The following is a 22,220-nucleotide window of genomic DNA, read 5'->3' on the forward strand; positions in this document are numbered from 1 at the left end:
CAAACAAACACTCATCTCCTCCTCCTCCTCCTCTGGTGTGGTAGCAGTGTACTTGGACTGTCCTGCTGGCACTTTGACCTTCTACAGAGTCTCCTCTAACAAACTGATCCACCTCCACACCTTCAACACCACATTCACTGAACCTCTTTATCCTGGGTTTACAGTCTGGTCTGGATCAGTGTCTCTGTGTCTCTGAAACTGTTCACAACAAACACAAAGCGGTGTGATTACATTCAGAGTCAATGCAAAGATGTGAATGAAAACATTGCAGTTTGTAATCAGTCAGGTTCATTCCTCCTTGTACTTGTTGTAAATGTATTAATGCTTGTGTAAATGTACTTAAATGAATGGAGTATCACTGCATGAAAAGTCGGATTTTCGTCCCTGTAAACGCCCGAAAATCTCCCTAATTTTCGGGAGTTAACGACAATGTACAGGCTGCGAACGCCGCGTTCGTCTGTGCCGAAAATTGTCGGAAACGAACCACAGCGAAGGCTCTAATTAGCATATGAATAGCGGCGAAACCCCGCCTGGCCAGAGATGGCTTGAATATCCTCACTCAGGATTGGATGAAACCACTAGTTTTAAACAAGTATAATCGCTCGTGATTGGTTGGCAGATCTGGTCATTATAAATGTAAAGCCAACCCACGTTGGCAGATGTGTTACTATTGGTCACACTGGGTCTTTTAAACAAGAATAATCACTAGTGATTGGTTAGCAGATCTATCACTATATATATATATATATACATATACATATATATATGTATATTTATATATATATATATTTATATATATACATATACATATATATATGTATATTTATATATATATATATTTATATATATATATATATATATACACACACACACATATTTATTTTATTTATTTATATATTTATAAATATAAATATGAATGAATTTATTGAATTGCCAGGAGGAAGTATTCAAATAAAGAGCTTTATTGACAACACAACACACAACTGTACAAATTTGCCCACACAACAAACAAATGAACTGGCGACATTCTGTCAGAATTTGGTCAATTTTACAGCCGCCTGCTGTGCGTGGCCCTGTACTTGGGAGTCTTCTCTAATCGCGACTGTAGAGTCCCACAGAGCTCGGTGAGCTCCTGGCTACGAGAGGATGGAGGTCGCACAATCCATCCAGACACCCCGCCAACGACGCCATCCTCCTCATCAGACATCATGTCTGTGGTGGCGCACTTCCAACGGTCCACCTCATCGCCAGCAAGCACACTCCGTCTCGCTTCCAGCAGCTGTAAAACAATCAATAAAGACAATCAGTACTGCGCGATGCACTGCGCATGGACACAACACATCTATTAATGCACCTGAAAAATAGGTTTAGGTAGGTTTGGTCACATTGACCAAAAACGGATCTAATAAATCTAATAAGTCTTACCCTCTTTCTCCTGGAACGACTCCGGGCTGACCTCTTCACAGCTTCCGCCTGCGATGCGAGATCAGGCTGTGTGTGTCTGAAGCTCCTGCGTACCGTTTCATAGTATGTCTTACAGGCAGCTGGAAAACAATTAAATGAGTGGTATGAATAAGAAAACTTAAGTCACAGTAAAATTAAAACAAGGAAGAAGAAAACAGTAAAAGTTACTTACACACAATGGCGTCACTATCGGCGTCATATAAATCCGGACTTGCGGACAAAGCTCCGAGCAAGTAAGCGGTCACAGCTTCGTTATGAGGCGAGGTTCGTCTGTGAAAACAAAATGAACAGTTAAGATCGGTATCTACTGTTAACGCATCTATTTCCTTATACAGCAGAATGAAAGCATATTCTTTAAATCGTACCCTTGCTCCGGTTCGTAGCGCCTACAATTCGTCTCCGAGTTGTGAAGACGGCGTACTGCTTCCTGTAAAAGACCCAACAACATACACTCAACAAAGCAACTTAACGTTACACTGGTTCCTCTCTCTTGTTCTTTTACAAGGCTACTATGCTACTTTTAGCTTGGACTATTAGCTTTTAAGCTACTTTTAGCTTGGGCTTGCTTTGCTAATTTTAGCTTAGCTAGCAGTCACCGAACATATTCTTACCGCAATCATCCTGAGAGTCTCCAGCAGTCCTGGGACATCCTGAGAGTCTCCAGCAGTCCTGGATATAAGAATTATAACATTTAAACCACATTTTCTTAAGTGAAGCCTCTCAGAGCAGCATTCCTGCTGCCGGTGAACGTGAACGTCTCCTCCTCGTTCCCCCCACTGAATGAGGCGCCCGGTGTCTGCATCCGCCCCTTTAACGGACAACGGTGCACGGCGTTATTAATCACCGTTAGTAAATATATAACCACGGTTTAACATAAGCACTATATTATTAGTTAACGTCGGTAAAAACGGCACATTTTCCGCTTCGCTTGCGCTCGCTAACCTCTATAGTAAATTAGCGTCAGTAGGCTAGCCGGCTAGCAGGACCTTCGATTCGTAACGTTAACGTACAATGCCAACAACAATAAAGTAACGTTCATTATCAATACGATTTAAAAGTCAGCTGGAAACATAAAAGTCATGTTACAGTATACTTACATGTGTACGCGGTTTGTGTCGGGCTGTCGCCAGAATCACCGCAGTCGTCCGCCATTATCCAAAACTTGTGAAGTCAGACGAGCCGCAATGCATTTTGGGAAGTTGAGTAGATTTAGCAAGGTCCGCTGTACTCAGAAATTCTTGCCAATGCAGTATACATCCGGGCATTTCTCGCGTGCACAAATTCACATACTATTGTATGTGAACGCACTACGTACTCAAATTTACGTCACAATTAAGTACGAGTAGGACGTTAGTATGGCATTTCTAACACAGCCGAGATCTATGATCTATGAACCCATCCTTGACCCTCAGAACTACGACCAGCCATTATAAAGCAGTTTATAGTTGTTAATGTTGTGTCAAAAGGTACTGCATTTAAACATGTTACTGCGCAAGTTTCCTGGCTTCATCCCCATCCGGACAGACATTTTTATGGAAAGCCAATAGAAGTTTGGAGCTTGCAGGGAACAGACACGTCATACCCAGCATCATTTCTGCCTGTTGAGCGCATTGCTGGGAGATGTGTGGTTAACACATCCACTGTGCATTTAAGCAAGACCAAAGAAAGGGTCACTGTAGTCATACCACTATGCACAGTGGTTGAGCTCTAGGAGACTGTGATGTTGTTTGCATGAATGTACATTTTACCTTTGTGGCAAAGCCTGATTAAAAGTAATTGTTGAAGCAAATTGTTTTGTGTATCTTTGAATGAAGATGAAATTAAGTTATATCTTTGAATGAAGATGAAATGAAGTTAACACCTTTCAGAAAAATGTCACCTGGGGGAAAACTCCCCCTGCTACCCTGATTTGCATTTGTATAGCTCACAGCATTTTCATTTACATGTTAAAGCCTCCCCTAGGATTACGGGGAGGGGGGTCATGGGGGGACAACTGCCAAGCAAGGCCCACGTCAATTCCCGGCAATTTACGTCAGTTTTCGGTGTTTCCTGCAAATTGCCGATTGCAGTCGTAAACCTGAACTTCCACGTCAATTTACAGGGCCGCTAACTGACGAAAATCCCACTTTTCATGCAGTGTATATCGGGATGGCTTTGTCTTTAGACTGAACCTTGTCGTGTTGAGGAACATGCATTAGTGACTGGAGCAAATAGTTGCTGTCCAGTGAAAACCATCAACATGAAACACAGAGCACACACAGATTAGAATAGAAAACATAATGTATTTAACATATTACAAATGAAAACACATATTAAACTGTTTCTTCATTGTTGGAGAAAATGCTCCTGCTAAATCCACTAAGGAATTATAAACTATGATGATGCTGCAGCTGTGATTTTCCATTCATCAACGCTTTATAACGCTTGCTCTTGGGTGATGTTGGAGATACACAGACCAGCTGATGAAGACGGCTGCATGATGCATGTGAACGTGTCTGGGTATAAATGGTGACTTTGCTGCAGTGAACCTCCGTTGAATTGAATCCGGCGTCACCAACAGGCTTGGAAGAAGAGAAGCGTCCGCTGGCTGCATCTCGGCTCTGGGCAACTCCGACACTGCAGACGCAAATAAAGGTCGGAGGCGTTTTGCCACTATTTTATCGTCAGCTTCACCTCGGCCTAGACGCAGTGAGTAACGCATAATATTCTCCAAAACGAAGTTGATTCAAATCAAGATGAGAGAATGTGTGGATTCAAATCAAACGACTGAAATGATAAAAAGACTAAAGCTCTGTGTAATAAGGAAGTTACATGAGAACATGTTCAAATAAAATAATAATACAAAGAATGTGAGTTAAAAGTAGATCCTGAGGGTAAAGTTAGGGCCGTTGATGAGACTCAGACCAGAGTGTCCCAAAACCAAGACTGCAAACTGTCCATAAATGCAACTTGGGGTCCTTCATGAATGCAACTCCTTCACTTATAATAGACACATTTATCAACACAATTCCAATTACTATATGTCTGCATGAAAGTAATTGTTAAATATGCATATCGTTTGTTTTCATGAATGGCCGAGGTGTGCGGCACTCTAAATGTTGTTCTCGCAAAGAATTGTGGGTCGGCGTGATCTCCTTTCCTTTTTTATAGGAAGGTCTGTTGTATCCTAAAGGAGATCTGAAAGGATCATCGGAGCTCCTTTCCTTTGGTAAAGGAAGGTCCGTTGTATCCTAAAGGAGATCTGAAAGGATCATGGGAGCTCCTTTACTTTGGTAAAAGGAAGGTCCGTTGTATCCTAAAGGAGATCTGAAAGGATCATTGGAGATCCTTTCCTTTGGTAAAGGAAGGTCCGTTGTATCCTAAAGGATATCTGAAAGGATCATTGGAGATCCTTTTCTTTGGTAAAGGAAGGTCCGTTGTATCCTAAAGGAGATCTGAAAGGATCATTGGAGCTCCTTTCCTTTGCATTTAGAGAATCTGAACGGCTCTTATCATGGCGGCCACTTGTTTACTTCCGGGTCACGTCTTCAGTTAGGAACCTTCCTCAGAGAAAAAGGCCAAATCCCAACGTCGCCCCTCACAGACTCAGACTTTGATGTGGGTTCCCGTTGAGTCCCTGAGGGTTCAGGTCTGTCCCACGGTCACATCGTGAAGTGCACGAGGACTCGCTCGCGGACATTTTGAGCCCTTTATGCCCACTTACGTAAATCAGCATCGATGCTGACTTTGCCTGAGGGAATTACCCACAGTTCATAGCGTTGCAACGTGAAACATGGGGTTACCAGGGAAAGCCCAGAGGACTTAAAAAAAAAAGGTAAACAAAGGGGACGCCGCATGTGTGGAATTTACATTTAAGCAAAAACTGTAACATTAAAGATTTAATATGGAACATAAAACACTTGAAATCATAGGCATGTCATCATTGTCACGTTCAGGACCAGACGTGGACTCGAAAACAGGAGGTGAGGACCCAAATGCAGTTAAAAAAGGATTTATTTCAATAATAAACTAAATACAAAACAAAAAGACCAAAAACAAAGTATCAAACCAGGAAGACCACAAGGCAAAAACACGACCGTCAAAAGAAACACGAAAGAAAACCAGAACACAAAGGGACACGGAAGGCAGGACGCAGGTACAGAGAAAAATCCAGGGACATGACGTGGTGCAGCATGCAGGGGGTAACAGATGACAGCGACATTGACAATGAACCAACAAGAGACAGGGGAAACACACAGACTATATACACAGGGAGGCAGGGAGCTGACGAGGAACAGGTGAAACACATCAGGGCAGGCATGGTAATCAACACGAGAGGGTGGGGGAGTCAAGACAGCGGAAACAACAAGGACCAGGAAGTACGAGACAGGAAATCACACTGAGGACAAAATAAAACAGGAAATCAAAACCAAGGAAACAGAACATGACAAAAACACAGATCATGACATTACCCCCCCCCCCTCAAGTGACGGATCCCAGATGTCCCCAAGGTTCATGATACGTAGGGCGGGTGGAGGGGGCCAGGAGGAAGGGTTCAAGATACGTAGGGTGGGTGGAGGGGGTCTGGGGGCAGGGCTCAGGAGGCCGGGCATGAGGGCGACCCAGCGGACGGGGCCGCTCAGGAGGCCGGGCATGAAGGCGACCCAGCGGACAGGGCCGCTCAGGAGGCCGGGCATGAGGGCGACCCAGCGGGCGGGACCGCTCAGGAGGCCGGGCATGAGGGCGACCCCCCGTCGGAACAGGAACGGGTGACGAGCGGACCTCCCGAAGGCTGCTCGGAGCAGGCTTAGGACGGCCCCCCGTCGGAACAGGAATGGATGACGAGCGGACCTCCCAGAGGCTGCTCGGAGCAGGCGTAGGACGGCCCCCCGTCGGAACAGGAACGGGTGACGAGCGGACCTCCCGAAGGCTGCGTGGAGCAGGTGTAGGACGGCCCCCTGTCGGAACAGGAACGGGTGACGAGCGGACCTCCCGAAGGCTACGTGGAGCAGGCTTAGGACGGCCTCCCGTCGGAACAGGAACGGGTGACGAGCGGACCTCCCGAAGGCTACGTGGAGCAGGCTTAGGACGGCCTCCCGTCGGAACAGGAACGGGTGACGAGCGGACCTCCCGAAGGCTGCGTGGAGCAGGCTTAGGACGGCCCCCCGTCGGAACAGGAACGGGTGACGAGCGGACCTCCCGAAGGCTGCGTGGAGCAGGCGTCGGACGGACCCCCGTCGGAACAGGAAGGGGCAAAGAGCGGACTGGTAGCTTGGCTGGAACTGTGGCCTGGGCTGGTAGCTTGGCTGTGGCTAAGGCCTGGGCTGGATGCTTGGCTGTGGCTGGAACTGTGGCATGGGCTGGTAGCTTGGCTGGAACTGTGGCATGGGCTGGTAGCTTGGCTGTAGCTGAGGCCTGGGCTGGATGCTTGGCTGTAGCTGAGGCCTGGGCTGGATGCTTGGCTGTAGCTGAGGCCTGGGCTAGTAGCATGGCTGGAGCTACGGCCTGGGCTGGTAGCTTGGCTGGAACGGTGGCGTGGGTTGGTTGCTTGGCTGTGACCGAGGCGTGGGCTGGTTGCTTGGACGGGTGGGCCTCCGCTGGAACTGGTGACCACAAGGCAAAAACACGACCGTCAAAACAAACACTTACGAAAGAAAACCAGAACACAAAGGGACACGGAAGGCAGGACGCAGGTACAGAGAAAAATCCAGGGACATGACGTGGTGCAGCATGCAGGGGGTAACAGATGACATCGACATTGACAATGAACCAACAAGAGACAGGGGAAACACACAGACTATATACACAGGGAGGCAGGGAGCTGACGAGAAACAGGTGAAACACATCAGGGCGGGCATGGTAATCAACACAAGAGGGTGGGGGAGTCAAGACAGCGGAAACAACAAGGACCAGGAAGTACGAGACAGGAAATCACACTGAGGACAAAATAAAACAGGAAATCAAAACCAAGGAAACAGAACATGACAAAAACACAGATCAGGGGTGCAGTCGAATAGTCAAAAAATAAGGTCCTAAATCCTATTCCTAACTCCTATTCCTTGACCTCTGGGGAAAACGTCACGGGGTTAAGGAAAGGCGATAGGAGAACTCAAAAGGATTTAGGAAAAGTCTACCGCGGTGTTCAGAGAATCCGACCGGACTTTCACTAAGCTACGTCATTATAACGCGGCCGCTGATGATTGACAGCTGATGATCGGCACCGGCGATTGACGTGCGTCTGCGTTGGAGAATCTACAATAATGGACAACAAAAAGCGCATCGTCCACTTCTTCCCATGTTGGTTTTATAAGCAGCTGGTTCACTGACCGGCTTCAGGTCCAGCAGCTCCTGTTTGACCGGTTGCTTTATTTACGTTTCATTTGTGGTTTTAGTTTCGTTTTTGTCAAGTTTGTAACATGATTGAAATAAAATAAAATTTAAAAAAAACATTCGATTATTATCACTGTCCACACACATTTATCAACACTATTCCAATTGCTATATGTCTGCATGAAAGTCATTGTTAAATATGTAAATGCACATATCGTTTGTCCGTTGCATCCTATGCTAAAGGAGCTCTGAAAGGAAGCATTGGAGCTCCTTTCCTATGCATTCAGAGAATTCGAACAGCTCTTATCATGGCGGCCACTTGTTTACTTCCGGGTCACTTCTTCAGTTAGGAACCTTCCTAAGCAAAAAAGACTATTCGACTGCACCCCATGACAATCATAGCCTACACACCTGGTTTAATCATCAACCAGTTATTTTAATTTAGCTTATTGAAGTAAACACATTATTTGAGTGACGTCTGGTCTGGGATGATAAGAGTCTGGAAGACGTTCAGATCAGGCTGTAAAACGTGAAATAAAACCCAACACTTTTAGATTATATATTTTGTGTCATCAAAGTAAAGTGACATATCGAGTGCTGTCCCATTTGTATTTCTACCATTTCAAGTCCTCACAGCCTCTCACACTCAACCGTCTACCAGGTGACATCAGGTAAGTCCCTGAGGGTTCAGGACTTAGACCTTAGGGGGACATTGGGATTTGGCCAAGACTCCCACAATGTGTTAACGTGGTTGTGTGTTTGTTAATGTGGTTGTGTTTTTGTTAATCTTGTTGTGTTTTTGTCACGGATGTACTATGATTGAAGGAGGTATGGACCCAAATGCAGTTAAAATGTTTATTTAAATGATAAGTCCACAATCTCAGGGAGACCACAGGGGCAAAAATACTATCAAAAAAACAAAGAACAAGATAATCCAAAGCGTGGACAAAACTCAAACAATAATCCAGACAAAGACCAGGACACAGGCAGGACAGATCAGGTGGTGGACACACATCCGGGATAAAACAGACGACCAAGCCAAGACAGAAAGGAAACACAGACTAAATACATAAGGGTGGATTAGGTTCAACGACAGACAGATGTGGAAACACAAGGGCAGGCTATGGTGATTGGGGAGAACGAGAGGCAAGGCTGACGAGACAATGAGACACAGCTGGGAGACAGAAAAGCAGTGAAACCAAGACAGGAAGTAAAGCACATGACAACACAAGACAGAAGGACTACAAAATAAAACAGGAAACCAAAACAACAAAACCCACAGTCATCAGTAAGCTGTCAGCCTGCAGCCAGACATGCTAACATGCATGAACACACTCCACTCCCTGGAAATGAACACACTGGAATGTAAACGTATCACTTTTATCAGGCATGTTTTAAAGTAGTTGGACTGACTCTGATCAGCATCAACTGTAGGAGGAGTGTTTTAGAAACACATCTTTAGTCAAATAATATACGTAAATCCACACATGCATTAGTTAATGAGAAGAAAACCTGCCATCGTCATCCTCTTCAGGCACACAGCACAGTTCCTCCCATGTTTCCCAGAGACAAACCTCCCAGTCAGCTGGCGGCGCTCTGATGGCGTCCTCCTCCCCGGTCCCCGACTCACCGTTCTGAGCCGGGGTCTCGTCCTCAGACCCTCCCTTTCTGATTCCGGCATCGACACCTGTGAGACGGTGGAGACAGTGAAGTTTAAGGTGCACCGGAGGACCTTGGTCCAGTATCTGGTCCGGGTTCAGGACCCCGACACTCTGGTCAGGACTATGACGGCGGCTGTGATCAGCTTGGCTGCCGGCTCGCTGCTGCTGCTCGTATGCAGCGGCGTCACCATCAGACGCCTAAAGGCCAACGGCTCAATCAAATCAGCTGTGGCAACGAAAACAACAACAACAATCAGCTGATCAGTGTGACGCCATAGTGTCACTACGACCAGATCACGGAGGGACGCGTGGAGGAAGGGCTGCTTCACTGTGACATCTGTACTCATTCTCCCAGCATGCACTGGGGCAAAAGTGGTTGAGGAGGCAGACAGTGACAACACTTTGTTTCATTGCATTTTATTACATGTGAGATCCAATAAACACAAAACATAAGGCGAGTGATTATTCAGACTGGAGCCTTGAAGGAACACATTCATGTTACAGTAAGAAATGTTACAACAACCTTTTCCATGGTAGCTACATATATCAATTAGTGGTGGGCCGTTATCGGCGTTAACGTGCTGTTAACGCCAGACTCTTATCGCGAGATAAAAAAATATCGCCGTTAATCTATTCTGAGAGTTGGGTTGGGAGCTGGGTCTATACCGGGGCTCGGATCCGACCCACGAAGGAATATTTACTGGCCCTTTTAGTGGAGAAAACATTCAAACATGCTGGCCGTATAGTGGCCGATATGAGCTGCCCTCTCCTCTCCGCAGCAGAGAGACTTGCTCCACAAGACGCGCGGCCACAACAATCTTCACCGCGCGCCCCCGCTAGTTCTTCTTCCTGTACGCTTGATGTTGTTCTGACGCCGTTCCGCCTCGTTGAACCACCACAACGGCGCTTTCTACTTGAAAACACGGCACGTTGACTCTGTATTTTGATAAGCTGCTGCACTCTTCAGACTCGTGGTGTGAGCGGAACCGGACCGGAACCGAAATCATGTCGAGCCATGCTACGGATCGTGCCCTTAGACAGCCTATGTTAATTAAATAAAGTTTGTTTTTTGATAAGCTGTGGAACTCTGAGTTAACCTATTTCTACCTATTATTTTTTTAACTATTAAGCTGTTGAGTAAACCTGTAACTTATATTTTACTTAATAAAATAAGACAATATATCCACTCATACGTCGGTGTAGTGTTTAACAGTATCTGCAGCTATTAATGTGATGCTCCTCATTTTCCAGACATATTTTTCCGGCCCCTCATTTTGGATGATTCCCATCAACCGGCCCTCATTCATAACTAATGGATAGCTATGATGCCTTTCACTTTCATTTTAGCGCGGATGTATACCTGGCCAAATTGCACTGTAGGGGGCGAGAACGAGTCAGACTTGGAACATTTACATTTACATTTACATTTACATTTAGGTCATTTAGCAGACACTTTTGTCCAAAGCGACTTACAATAAGTACATTTGTCAAAAGAAGGAAACAAGGAAACCACAACGAATCACCTGTGTATGCCTGCTGTGAAATGACCACATCAAACGTGACGTGCTGACATGGATGCAGCTATGAAGGTTTGCTTCAGGGAACATGTATTTTTAAGAAGCTTCCCAATGGAAACCTCGACAACACTAAGGTTGTTTGCTCCTTGTGGGGAGTTAGTTAGTCATTATTTAGGTAGCACACATATTATGAATGCCTTCGGCAGAAGTTAAATGAGCCATTTTAATCTAGATTAATTTCAAGATTACAGATAGATTAATCTAGAATAAAAAAAATGAATCTATGCCCACCACTAATATATACATATAGATATACATATATAGATTTAGATATACATATATAGATATAGATATACATATATAGATATGTAGATATAGATATACATATATTGTTATACATATATTGATATAGATATACGTATATAGATATACATATATAGATATAAGATTTTTTGGCAAACTTCACTGATAACGACTGTTGCTGTGATAGAATTGGTTATAAAAAAGTGCCCTCCTTTTCCCCGTTGGTAGTGTGTAATACACAAACCGGAAGTGTAGATTTGTTTCATTGTTTTATTTGTTTAAAAACAAAGCATGTTGTGGATATTTTCAATATGTTTTAAATCAGAAAATCAAATAAAAAGACTAAATACATTTTTTACCTTACTGTATTCAAATGTGGCCTAATAATGTGTGCTGTGTTTACATTATATTACTGTACTAAACTGAACAACACAGACTGAAGGTTTGATCCAGATCAAAACCAAGATTGGATTTATTGATCTGATTTCAGAATCCGTTTTTCCTTTTGAAAAACCCATTTTCAATATTTAATCCAATCAGAAATCCTAAATCCAATGGGATTCCTTCTGAAAAACTGGGCCCTGGATGCCATTAGTCCTGCAGCACCGTGGACAAACGCCACATCAGTGAAAGTGGCAGTGAGCTGAACGCAGGTGGTGAAACATCAGAATTCAGGGTTCATTGTGATATTTACAAAGAAGAATAAAGCACCGACTGTTTGGAAGAGAGAGACACACAAATGTTGTTCTCTGACCTCGTTGACAAAAACATAATGAAGGAGTCTCATTCTCCGCTGGTGAAAGGAGGACTAACCCCTCACCTGCTCTCCACTTTGCTTCATTTCTTACAGGAAAGATTCCTTTACGTTTAGACAAGAAGTCAGCAGCTCTACCAGTCAAATGTCTGCGTCTGCGTTGTGTTACAATAAATAAACCAAAATCTTCGTTCTAGTTGTACTGGACGTAGTGCTGCGTTTGATACACGACATACTAGGCATTCTGGAAACATGGGTGGGGCTGCCTGGCACAGTCCTAAACTGGTTTGAATCGTACTTGAAACTCTGGTTACTTCCTGGTGTCTGAGATCTGCTACACATCGTCCTGTCGTCTCTCCTACATGTGAACAGTTTGGTAAGTGACAGTTTCTGATATTTCAAACATACAAGAATGAGACAATGTTCAGTCTTTACTGCAGTAAATGTACTGAAGCTGTAAAATACAGCTTCCACCTGAATGCATCAGTAAGAATAATCTAAGCATATCATGTATTATAGTACAACACTGTGTACTTTTACTGTGGATACTTTAAGTACAATTAGTAGTAGTATTAGTGTTTTTACTGTGAAATACAGTAAATAAAAACATACTACAGAATTACATGTCGCCTAATAAACAAAAAACTATAACCATACAAATTCATGGTGACATGGATCTGTTAGTTAAACGACAAAGTAAAAAATGTCTTCTTGTCAACAACGGCGAAAAAGACCGTAACTACCCACATTAATTGTGTATGCAATTAAATTAAAGGTTCCCTATGTCTAAAAAGCCAGTCTGATTTGAGGAAAACACAGAGTCATTTCAGTACATCTAAAGGGCATTGCCTCAAGTGTTTGGTTTTTGAGCTATTGTAAGTGTTTATTAGCAATGCTAGTTGGAGTCAACGTGGTCAGTTAGCATGTATCTGAATAAAATTTCCCTCAAAACGCCGTTCTAAACATTAAACAACATTGTGTACTACTGTATGTCTATGTAGTATTTCATTCTTTCTATGTAGTATTTTTTTTGTCTAAAGTTAACGTTGGTTTTGTTGTTGGTTTTGTTTTCTAAAGCTAACATTGGTTTTGTGGCATAATGTCGACCAACTGAATGTACAAACAGTTTGCTGAATGCCAGGAAAAAAATGTAAAATTCATGTCCATGTATACAAATGACTAGATTACAATTCCATGACTATTTCACTAATTGCTGTGAGACTTTGTTGGAAGTTCATGTCGAACAAAACGCCAAAGCAATAAACGTAACAATGTAACTTCCTGACCGTAGTTCGAGCTAATCCGATAACAAAAGAAACCAACAAAAACACATGGACAAGGTCTAACTCCCTACGACAGGACGACAACGGTGTTTAACGACAACAGGGATTCATCCCTACTGCTTCATGTTGGACATTAAAGTCTGAGCTATTTACAATGTGAATACAATGTTAGCATTGAAGCTAAAGTTATCTATGAAGAAAAGCTCAAAGATTAACACAAGGACTAAATGCGTATTTGAGTCAGTTGAAATATTGTAACTGGAGCGGTAACTTTGTGTGTCGCTGTGTCCTGAAAGCCTTTGAGATTCTCCTGCTGTCGTCTGGACGCTGTACAACTCAAACGGGACCAAAACATTATTGGTGTCACCGTTAACTACCGTTCATAGTTTTCAAGAAATGAGGTCCCATTGGAGACACAGGAAGGGGCGGGACTTTGCCTCTCTGTTGTCAGTGTTGCCGTAGTGACAGTGTACGTCTCTGCCAGCAGGTGGAGACTCTGCTATGAATCAGTGTGAGGACCGAGAGGACGGAGTCCTTCCCTCTAAAACCACTCAGGATGGGGGACATGACAGCCAAACCAAAGCTCAGAGGTGAGACGAGGATCTCTAAGTGTCCAGGACTCAGATCACTCCACCATCATGGTTCTCACTCAACAACATGAATATACATAATATTAACTAGATCGCTTTATTGAGTTTAAAACTGAACCTTGTTATTATCTGACTGTCCTGAGGTGAAGAACCTGGTCTTGGTCCAGACCTTTGTAGTCCATGTAGGGGATGATCTGAATCTAGTGTCGACTCTCCTGTTGAATCCATTTGTTTTCACTTTGGTGAACAATCACTGAGACCAGAAGCTTTAATTGCCTTCAATACTGTTAGTTGTCTGACAAGAAGAAGCAGTAAAGTTTGATGATAAGTCAAATAAATATTCAGATTAAATATTAACCTGACACACACCTGGACCTGACGCTGTAACCTGCTGACACTTCAGCTGATCAGCTTCAAATATTGAATGAAAGGAATGAAAGTTTAACTGGGAAATTCAGATCTTTTCTCTGTTGGTCTGTTGGACCACAAAAACACAGTGTCGACCAACAATAACTCACAACAGCTGATGGAATCTGCCACCTGAGTGGTTTGTAATTTACACACATGAAACATTTGCTGAATGAATAATGTGATGGTCTGAACTGCCAAACATCTCCCACAATGCAACTTGCCCCTCACACTACTTAGTTTGACAGCAGGATCGTTTTATGTTTATTTGCACCACTCATGACATTGCAGATAGGAAGGGGGGTTTCCTCCATATCGTGACCTATGTATCATGACAATATTGTATTGGGATAATATCATAGTAAAAGTATTTCTTAAATTGTATTTATTGTATCAGGATGCAGCAGCAGAGACCAGACTCCCCTGGACCTGGACCTGGACCCAGCTGTGTGTCCATGAAGACTGACTGGTCTATGGATCACCCTTTTGTCTTTAAAGGTGAACAAGCTGCTGATGGAAGGTAAGAACTGAACCTGAACTCTCATTAGAGGATGAATCAGGTCTAGACCAGCACCTTAATCAATAACTCAGAGTCCACCAGCCCTGAATCCTGCAACCCGTTCTGTCTTCTGAACCACGATGAGTGACAGACAGTCTCTTGTTTCCCTGAAGCTCGAACAGAAAGGACCAATTAAATCCTTTTTAACTGGGATTAAACTACAGAATATGAAATATACAATCCAACCTTAAAGAGACAATGAGGAGAAAACCTCTTGAAAGAAAAGACTCATAGACGGGAAAAGTGAAGAGTTAATGACATAGAAGAGTAGCGGCCAGGCTAAGCTAAGCTAAGAACAGAAAGACTCCAAACTAACACCAAACTCGAGCACCGTCTTCCTCTCACTCAAGGGAGGTTGTAGAGTATTAAGTAAGACTCTTTATATCCACCAGACTCTTATTTTAGGTTTTACCTAGGGCCAGGACTCGATTAAAAAAATTAATCTAATTAATAAGAGGCTTTGTAATTAATTAATCGAAATTAAACAATTAAACAATTTTTGCCATTAAGTGTAGCCAGTGGCGGTCCTAGGTTTCATGACGCCCTGGATGAACCTCACCTCCAGCGTCCCCCCCCACCACACACACACACACACAAATGGACCCCCCCTGCCCCCCCGTTCACACCAGACGCGTATTTCTCCGCGGCGGTCGACAAGGCTTCTGCTCAGCTGTTGTTCATTCAGAGCTATTTTTTTTATCATAACCTCATAAAATAAATAGTACAAAGAAGTTTGTACACTTCTTTTATTTATCCGTTCAGAGAGAGAGAGAGAGAGAGAGAGAAAGACACAGACAGAGAGTGTGTGTATGGTAGTAGACAGTAGTAGTGTAGATAAACAGTTAAAATACACATATTTGTTTATCTACTCTTCACATTTATTAAATGTATGTCTCTTCCTGTTTCCCAGTACGAATTTAGATACACAAATATTGCATTTGTCAATCGCGGTATTTTATTTCTATAAATTGTCTCGTGTTTCTTTGTGTGATTTCCTGCCAGAATTGACACGATCGCTCGCGGCACGCGCAAAAAAATAGAGCAGACGCCGAAACGGTTGCTTCACGGCGCGGGGGCGCCGAAAGGAAGTGGGCTCTGCTACGCGCCTATTCGGTCCGCCTGAGACTCATCCAGTGAGAAACGTTCCACGGTGCAAAAATAAGTGCGATTAAAATGCGTCAATTTTTTTAACGTGTTAATGTTTGTGTAATGAATTAATCTTGATTAACGCATTAAAGTCCCGGCCCTAGTTTTAACGTAACTGATAATACCCGAGGTGGTGTCTATTATCAGGAGGTAATGGACTACGTGAAGGACAGAACCATCAGACGCCCAGTGGAGATTTTGCAACCAAAATGTTGTTTCACGAGTCATAACTCCGTTTCCCCATCATTGTACGTAGCAGGATGTTGTTGTACGTAGCAGGATGTTGTTATAATGTGTATCAACAATGAGGTGATAAATTAGGTACGGATCTGTGAAGAACTCAACTGAGCCTGTAAATCGACACACTGAGGGCACTCGATTGCAGACTTGTCTAATATTGTACAACAACGTTTTCAATCAACCAATCAATCAATCCTAAAGTCCACGATGGAGTTGCTGAGCTGGTCACTGAATGCGATCGACAGAGTGTTCTCAACACGGCATGCAGGTTCTGGTGAACCTACATGCCCGGACGGAACCTTCATGCCCGGCTACGTCATGGATGGTTGGGAAAAGTGGAAAGTCATCTGCCTTGCTGCACTGGATGTGGAGGACGTCGAGGACGTGTACGTGTTCACGTTCATGACAACTGAAACGATCACCTTGGGATGTGGAATCTTCATGCTATATCGGAGAATGAGAAAGATCGCTACTGAGCAGACCAGTGCGAGGGCGGACAACGCCACTACTCGGGTTGCTGTGGCTGGGATTCGCTCTGACATCTCCGAAATTTGCGAGATCGTGGCACTGATGCGAGCTGAAAAAGCCACAAATCGAGAGGTCATGGCGAAGTTAACGGCAGCGAAAGCTGCAGAGGATGATTAAAATAAAAATGGCATAAAAAAGGGCCCTCACACCATCCCAACAAAAAATATCTACACTGGTCTTTTGCTCTTTGTCGATTGGACCACCTTCTGACTTTGTGTCATGCCCGGCTATAAGATGAGACTGTTGTTCACTCATGTCGGACAAATATGGACGTGTGCAGACACACACCAAATATGTATGTACTGTCTAGAGCTGGACCTCAGCTCTCTATACCACCTACTGCTGAAGCATGTTATGTCAAAATTCATAAGTAAAAGAAAATGTTTTGTCAAAATGTAAAATGCAGAAGATATGAAAAGATTATGATAAAGATTTTATCCTGTGGGTAATGGGGGCGGGACTAGATAAGCTTTGGCTTCTCCCGCTTTCCCTTTCGGCCATGTGTATTGTATTATTTTAACAAAGATGAAGTGTGATGATGACGATCTAATTGACATGCCGGAAATAAACAAATAAATAAATAAATAAATAAATTGTCACCCCATAAGGTTCTAATGCAATGGAAACATTGTCCACTGCTCCCGCTAATAGGACGGACCTTAGATACGACTTGGCAACGGGAGATATTTCTAGTACGCTCATAGAACCCTTAGGCTCAGCTACAAACCACAAAGCTAACATTATGCTAGCAAAACGCTGAGTGCAGCATTAAGACGGGTGTTCACGGGTCCAGAACGTGGTCTAATGTGACCCAGATCCATTTATAGTATTGATTCTGACACTAGCATCAACTCTTAGAGCAAGACTCATCAATATAAAGATAAACAGAGCAAACTGATTCATGTTCATATTGTATTTAATGTATCAGGATGCAGCAGCAGAGACCAGGCTCCCCTGGACCTGGACCTGGACCCAGCTGTGTGTCCATGAAGAGTGACTGGTCTATGGATCACCCCATTGTCTTTAAAGCTGACCAAGCTGATGATGGAAGGTAAGAACTGAACCTGAACCCTCCTTAGAGGATGAATCAAGTCTAGACCAGCCAGAGAAAAGTTATGAGTCAGTGAGAAGCTAAATTGGCTAACGTGACAGCTACTGCAAGTTAAGCTAAGCTAAAATATGCTAAGCTGGGTTTAAATCGGAGCTGCTAGAAAACCTGGCATCAGACTCCAAAGGGCTCTGACCAAACTGGGTACTCGATGCATTTGGAATGAGACCGCTTTGGTCCAAACAGGTAAAGAAATCCAGAGGAATCAGGAACAGGCAACAGATCAAAGTCCAGGAACAGGTACAAAGGGAGAAATGGATACATGTCAGGTACTGGATCAGGCCAGGATTCAGGTTTTCATGGGAAGCAAAGGCATAGGCAACATTGGAACTTTGATCTTTTCTGACTTTAATCCCTCAAAAGGCCGTTCAAGGCAAGCAAGCAGCAACCAGAGAGACATTCTACACCACCAGCTACACCATCTGGTCCAAGACCTGAATGAGTTTTACTGCAGGTTTGAGAAGCCAACATTCACACAACCAATGCATCTGGTATTTAGTATTGTTGTTTGTGGATTCAGGTCCAGATTTTGACATTTAAGTGCAAAGTATTTAAATATAAAACATGCATATACAAATATGCCCTCTACTGGTTGATACTAGATGGAAACTCCAGTTCTGTAAAGTGAAGCCAAGGCTGAAGTGCCTTTAACTGTCATTCTCTCTGGTTGTATAGAAGTCTATGAGAAAATGGTCCTACTTCTCTCTGCTGGCCACCAGGGGGCGACTCCTCTCTGTTTGTATAGAAGTCTATGAGAAAATGGTCCTACTTCTCTCTGCTGGCCACCAGGGGGCGACTCCTCTCTGGTTGTATAGAAGTCTATGAGAAAATGGTCCTACTTCTCTCTGCTGGCCACCAGGGGGCGACTCCTCTCTGGTTGTATAGAAGTCTATGAGAAAATGGTCCTACTTCTCTCTGCTGGCCACCAGGGGGCGACTCCTCTCTGGTTGTATAGAAGTCTATGAGAAAATGGTCCTACTTCTCTCTGCTGGCCACCAGGGGGCGACTCCTCTCTGTTTGTATAGAAGTCTATGAGAAAATGGTCCTACTTCTCTCTTGATGTATTATCTCAGTAAACATTGTAAACATGAGTTTATGGTCTCAATCTCTAGTTTCAAGTCTTCTTCAATCCAGCATGATGTTCATTTAGTACATTATGGTCCATTTAGAGTCCACCAGACCAGAAAGCAGGGTATGCTTTAGGGGGCGGGGCTTACCTGCTGATTGACAGGTTGCTACCATGCTACCAATGCTAGTTAGCTACTATGATGACTTTAACACTTAGCTGTAAAGTTGACCTTGAATTATGAAGCTAACTTTGTTAGCAGCTTCACACCAGAATCCAGATGGATCCAGATCCAGTAAGGTTCCTGCTCTGGGTTCCGCTCTGCCGCTTGTGTTCATCAGATCCACCCTTTGTGCAGAATCTGAGGCTTCAAAACCGTAGTCCACAAACCAACAGGCGTTGTCACCATGACGACGTCCTCTTCTGATCTCCAGTCTGTGGTTTAGTGACTCTTTAAACTTGGTTTTCTCCACAGAGTTCAGCAGATCTCAGAGGTTCTGTTGACCCAGCAGCATCAAACACACCTGGACTCCATATTTATGGTGAGTACATGTACAAGCTCACCTTTCACTATTAACCACATCAACTACAGACTCAATGCTGAACAGGTTCTAGTGGTCTCCATGCTGCTCAGACCCACACATGAATCCCATGTTGGGTTCTTTAGAGTTCATGTTCAGTTTATCCTTCTGTTCCAGCTGCTGGAGGAGAACATCAGCACTTTTGTGAAGAACGAGCTGAAGAAGATCCAGAAGGTCCTGAGTCCAGATTACCCAGAATGCTTGGAGAGTGAGGACGAGGAGTTGTTGGACGGTGAGGATGAAGAGCAGAGGAGGAGCAGAGAGGCGTTTCAGAAGATCACAGTGCACTTCCTGAGGAGAATGAAGCAGGAGGAGCTGGCTGACTGTCTGCAGATCAGTAAGAGGATTTTAACAGATTTAACATGATGGAAAGAAGAGAAGGATTCAACATGAAGAACTTCATATTTCTCCTAATAGGCTGCACACAACTTCAATGTTTAGGTTCTCTGGTTGTCTACAGACCCGATTACAGCTGACATCATCATAAGTATGTGTACGCATGATGTCAACGTTTGTTGTTTTGCTTCAACCATCCAGACGAGTTAGAAGCTTTAAACAGTGAATTTAAACTGTTATTAGCATCTAAATGTCTGCTTGTTACGTGTTCGGTTGTCAGAATCGATATTCCAACAGACTCAAGTTCTACAGAGTTCAGACAGGATCACGACCGTTTCAGAGGAACAGGTGTTTCACTTCACCCAGTGACCGTGTTAACTGGTGACATTCAGCTCGTATAACTCCAGTGTTGGTAGATGAAAAGAAAACATTTATTTAAAACAGGCTTCTACGAGGACACCTCCATGTTTTCAATGGTGGCGTCTCAGCGTGGAGGATTACGATATACCAGGACATTTAGAAATCCCAACGGTACTATTTTCAACACCGTCATCAATAACGTCTCTTTCTATGATGCTGTATTGTGATGTGTTGTAGTGACCAGCAGACGCCACAGGAGGTCAGTGACGCGATACAAGAGGCTCTTTATTTCTAGACTGACTCACTGAGCTTTACAGCTGCAGTTCAAAGGGTTATATATCCTTCCAGTTCTGTTTGTCTTGTAAATGTCTTTTATTTTACTTCTGTTGGCTTCATCAGGTGCACCTGATTGATTTTGTGTCCAATAGTTCTGATTTAATCATGAAAGAAGCTCATGAAGTCACTACTACTGAGGACTATAGGAATACATGGCTCTAACACATGGCTTGTTCATAGACTGTAAAAGGGTCTGTAGGATCCACTAACTGGGTTCCTTTGTTGTTTATCCAGGAACCGCTGGTGCAGTGTACCAACGTAAACTCAAGTCTAACCTCAAGAAGAAGTTCCAGTGTTTGTTTGAGGGCATCACTAGAGCAGGAAACCCAACCCTCCTGAATCAGGTCTACACGGAGCTCCACGTCACAGAGGGAGGGACTGCAGAGGTCAATGACCAACATGAGGTCAGACAGATTGAAACGGTATCCAGGAAACCAGACAGACCAGAAACAACCATCAGACAAGAAGACATCTTTAAAGGCTCACCTGGAAGGGATGAACCAATCAGAACAGTGATGACAAAGGGAGTGGCTGGCATCGGGAAAACAGTGTTAACACAGAAGTTCACTCTGGACTGGGCTGAAGACAAAGCCAACCAGGACATACAGTTCACGTTTCCATTCACTTTCAGAGAGCTGAACCTGCTGAAAGAGAAGAAGTTCAGCTTGGTGGAACTCGTTCATCACTTCTTCACTGGAACCAAAGAAGCAGGAATCTGCAGGTTTGAAGAGTTCCAGGTTGTGTTCATCTTTGACGGTCTGGACGAGTGTCGACTTCCTCTGGACTTCCACAACAACGAGATCCTGACTGATGTTACAGAGTCCACCTCGGTGGATGTGCTGCTGACAAACCTCATCAGGGGGAAACTGCTTCCCTCTGCTCGTCTCTGGATAACCACAAGACCTGCAGCAGCCAATCAGATCCCTCCTGGGTGTGTTGACATGGTGACAGAGGTCAGAGGGTTCACTGACCCACAGAAGGAGGACTACTTCAGGAAGAGGTTCAGAGATGAGGAGCAGGCCAACAGGATCATCGCCCACATCAAGACCTCACGGAGCCTCCACATCATGTGCCACATCCCGGTCTTCTGCTGGATCACTGCTACAGTTCTGGAGGACGTGTTGAAGACCAGGGAGGGAGGGGAGCTGCCCAAGACCCTGACCGACATGTACATCCACTTCCTGGTGGTTCAGTCCAAACTGAAGAACGTCAAGTATGATGGAGGAGCTGAGACGGATCCACACTGGAGTCCACAGAGCAGGAAGATGATTAAGTCTCTAGGAAAACTGGCTTTTGAGCAGCTGCAGAAAGGAAACCTGATCTTCTATGAACCAGACCTGAAAGAGTGTGGCATCGATATCAAAGCAGCCTCAGTGTACTCAGGAGTGTTCACACAGGTCTTCAGAGAGGAGAGAGGACTGTACCAGGACCAGGTGTTCTGCTTCGTCCATCTGAGTGTTCAGGAGTTTCTGGCTGCTCTTCATGTCCATCTGACCTTCATCAACTCTGGTGTCAATCTGATGGCAGACGAACCAACAACCTCCTGGTGGTCTAAAGTCTCCAGAGGCAAATCTAAACTAACACATCTGCACCAGAGAGCTGTGAACAAGGCTTTACAGAGTCCAAACGGACACCTGGACCTGTTCCTCCGCTTCCTTCTGGGTCTGTCAC

At 44.1% G+C, this 22,220-nt stretch overlaps 2 protein-coding genes across 2 annotated transcripts in view; both read left to right on the forward strand.

Moving 5' to 3' along the window:
- Positions 1 to 22,220, forward strand: part of LOC311016215 (uncharacterized protein) — a 180,547-nt gene that overhangs the window by 126,819 nt on the left and 31,508 nt on the right. The gene's annotated exons all lie outside the window — the stretch shown is intronic.
- The window catches only part of LOC311016208 (uncharacterized protein), a 250,094-nt gene that overhangs the window by 109,515 nt on the left and 118,359 nt on the right, over positions 1 to 22,220 (forward strand). The window contains exons 8-9 of the mRNA XM_084013784.1: positions 14,687 to 14,809; positions 17,691 to 17,813. Coding sequence (XP_083869910.1) covers positions 14,687 to 14,809; positions 17,691 to 17,813 — 246 coding nt within the window. The remainder of the gene's footprint in view (positions 1 to 14,686; positions 14,810 to 17,690; positions 17,814 to 22,220) is intronic.

This window comes from Eutrigla gurnardus, assembly GCF_963514095.1.
Source record: "Eutrigla gurnardus genome assembly, chromosome: 7".
NCBI lineage: Eukaryota > Metazoa > Chordata > Actinopteri > Perciformes > Triglidae > Eutrigla > Eutrigla gurnardus.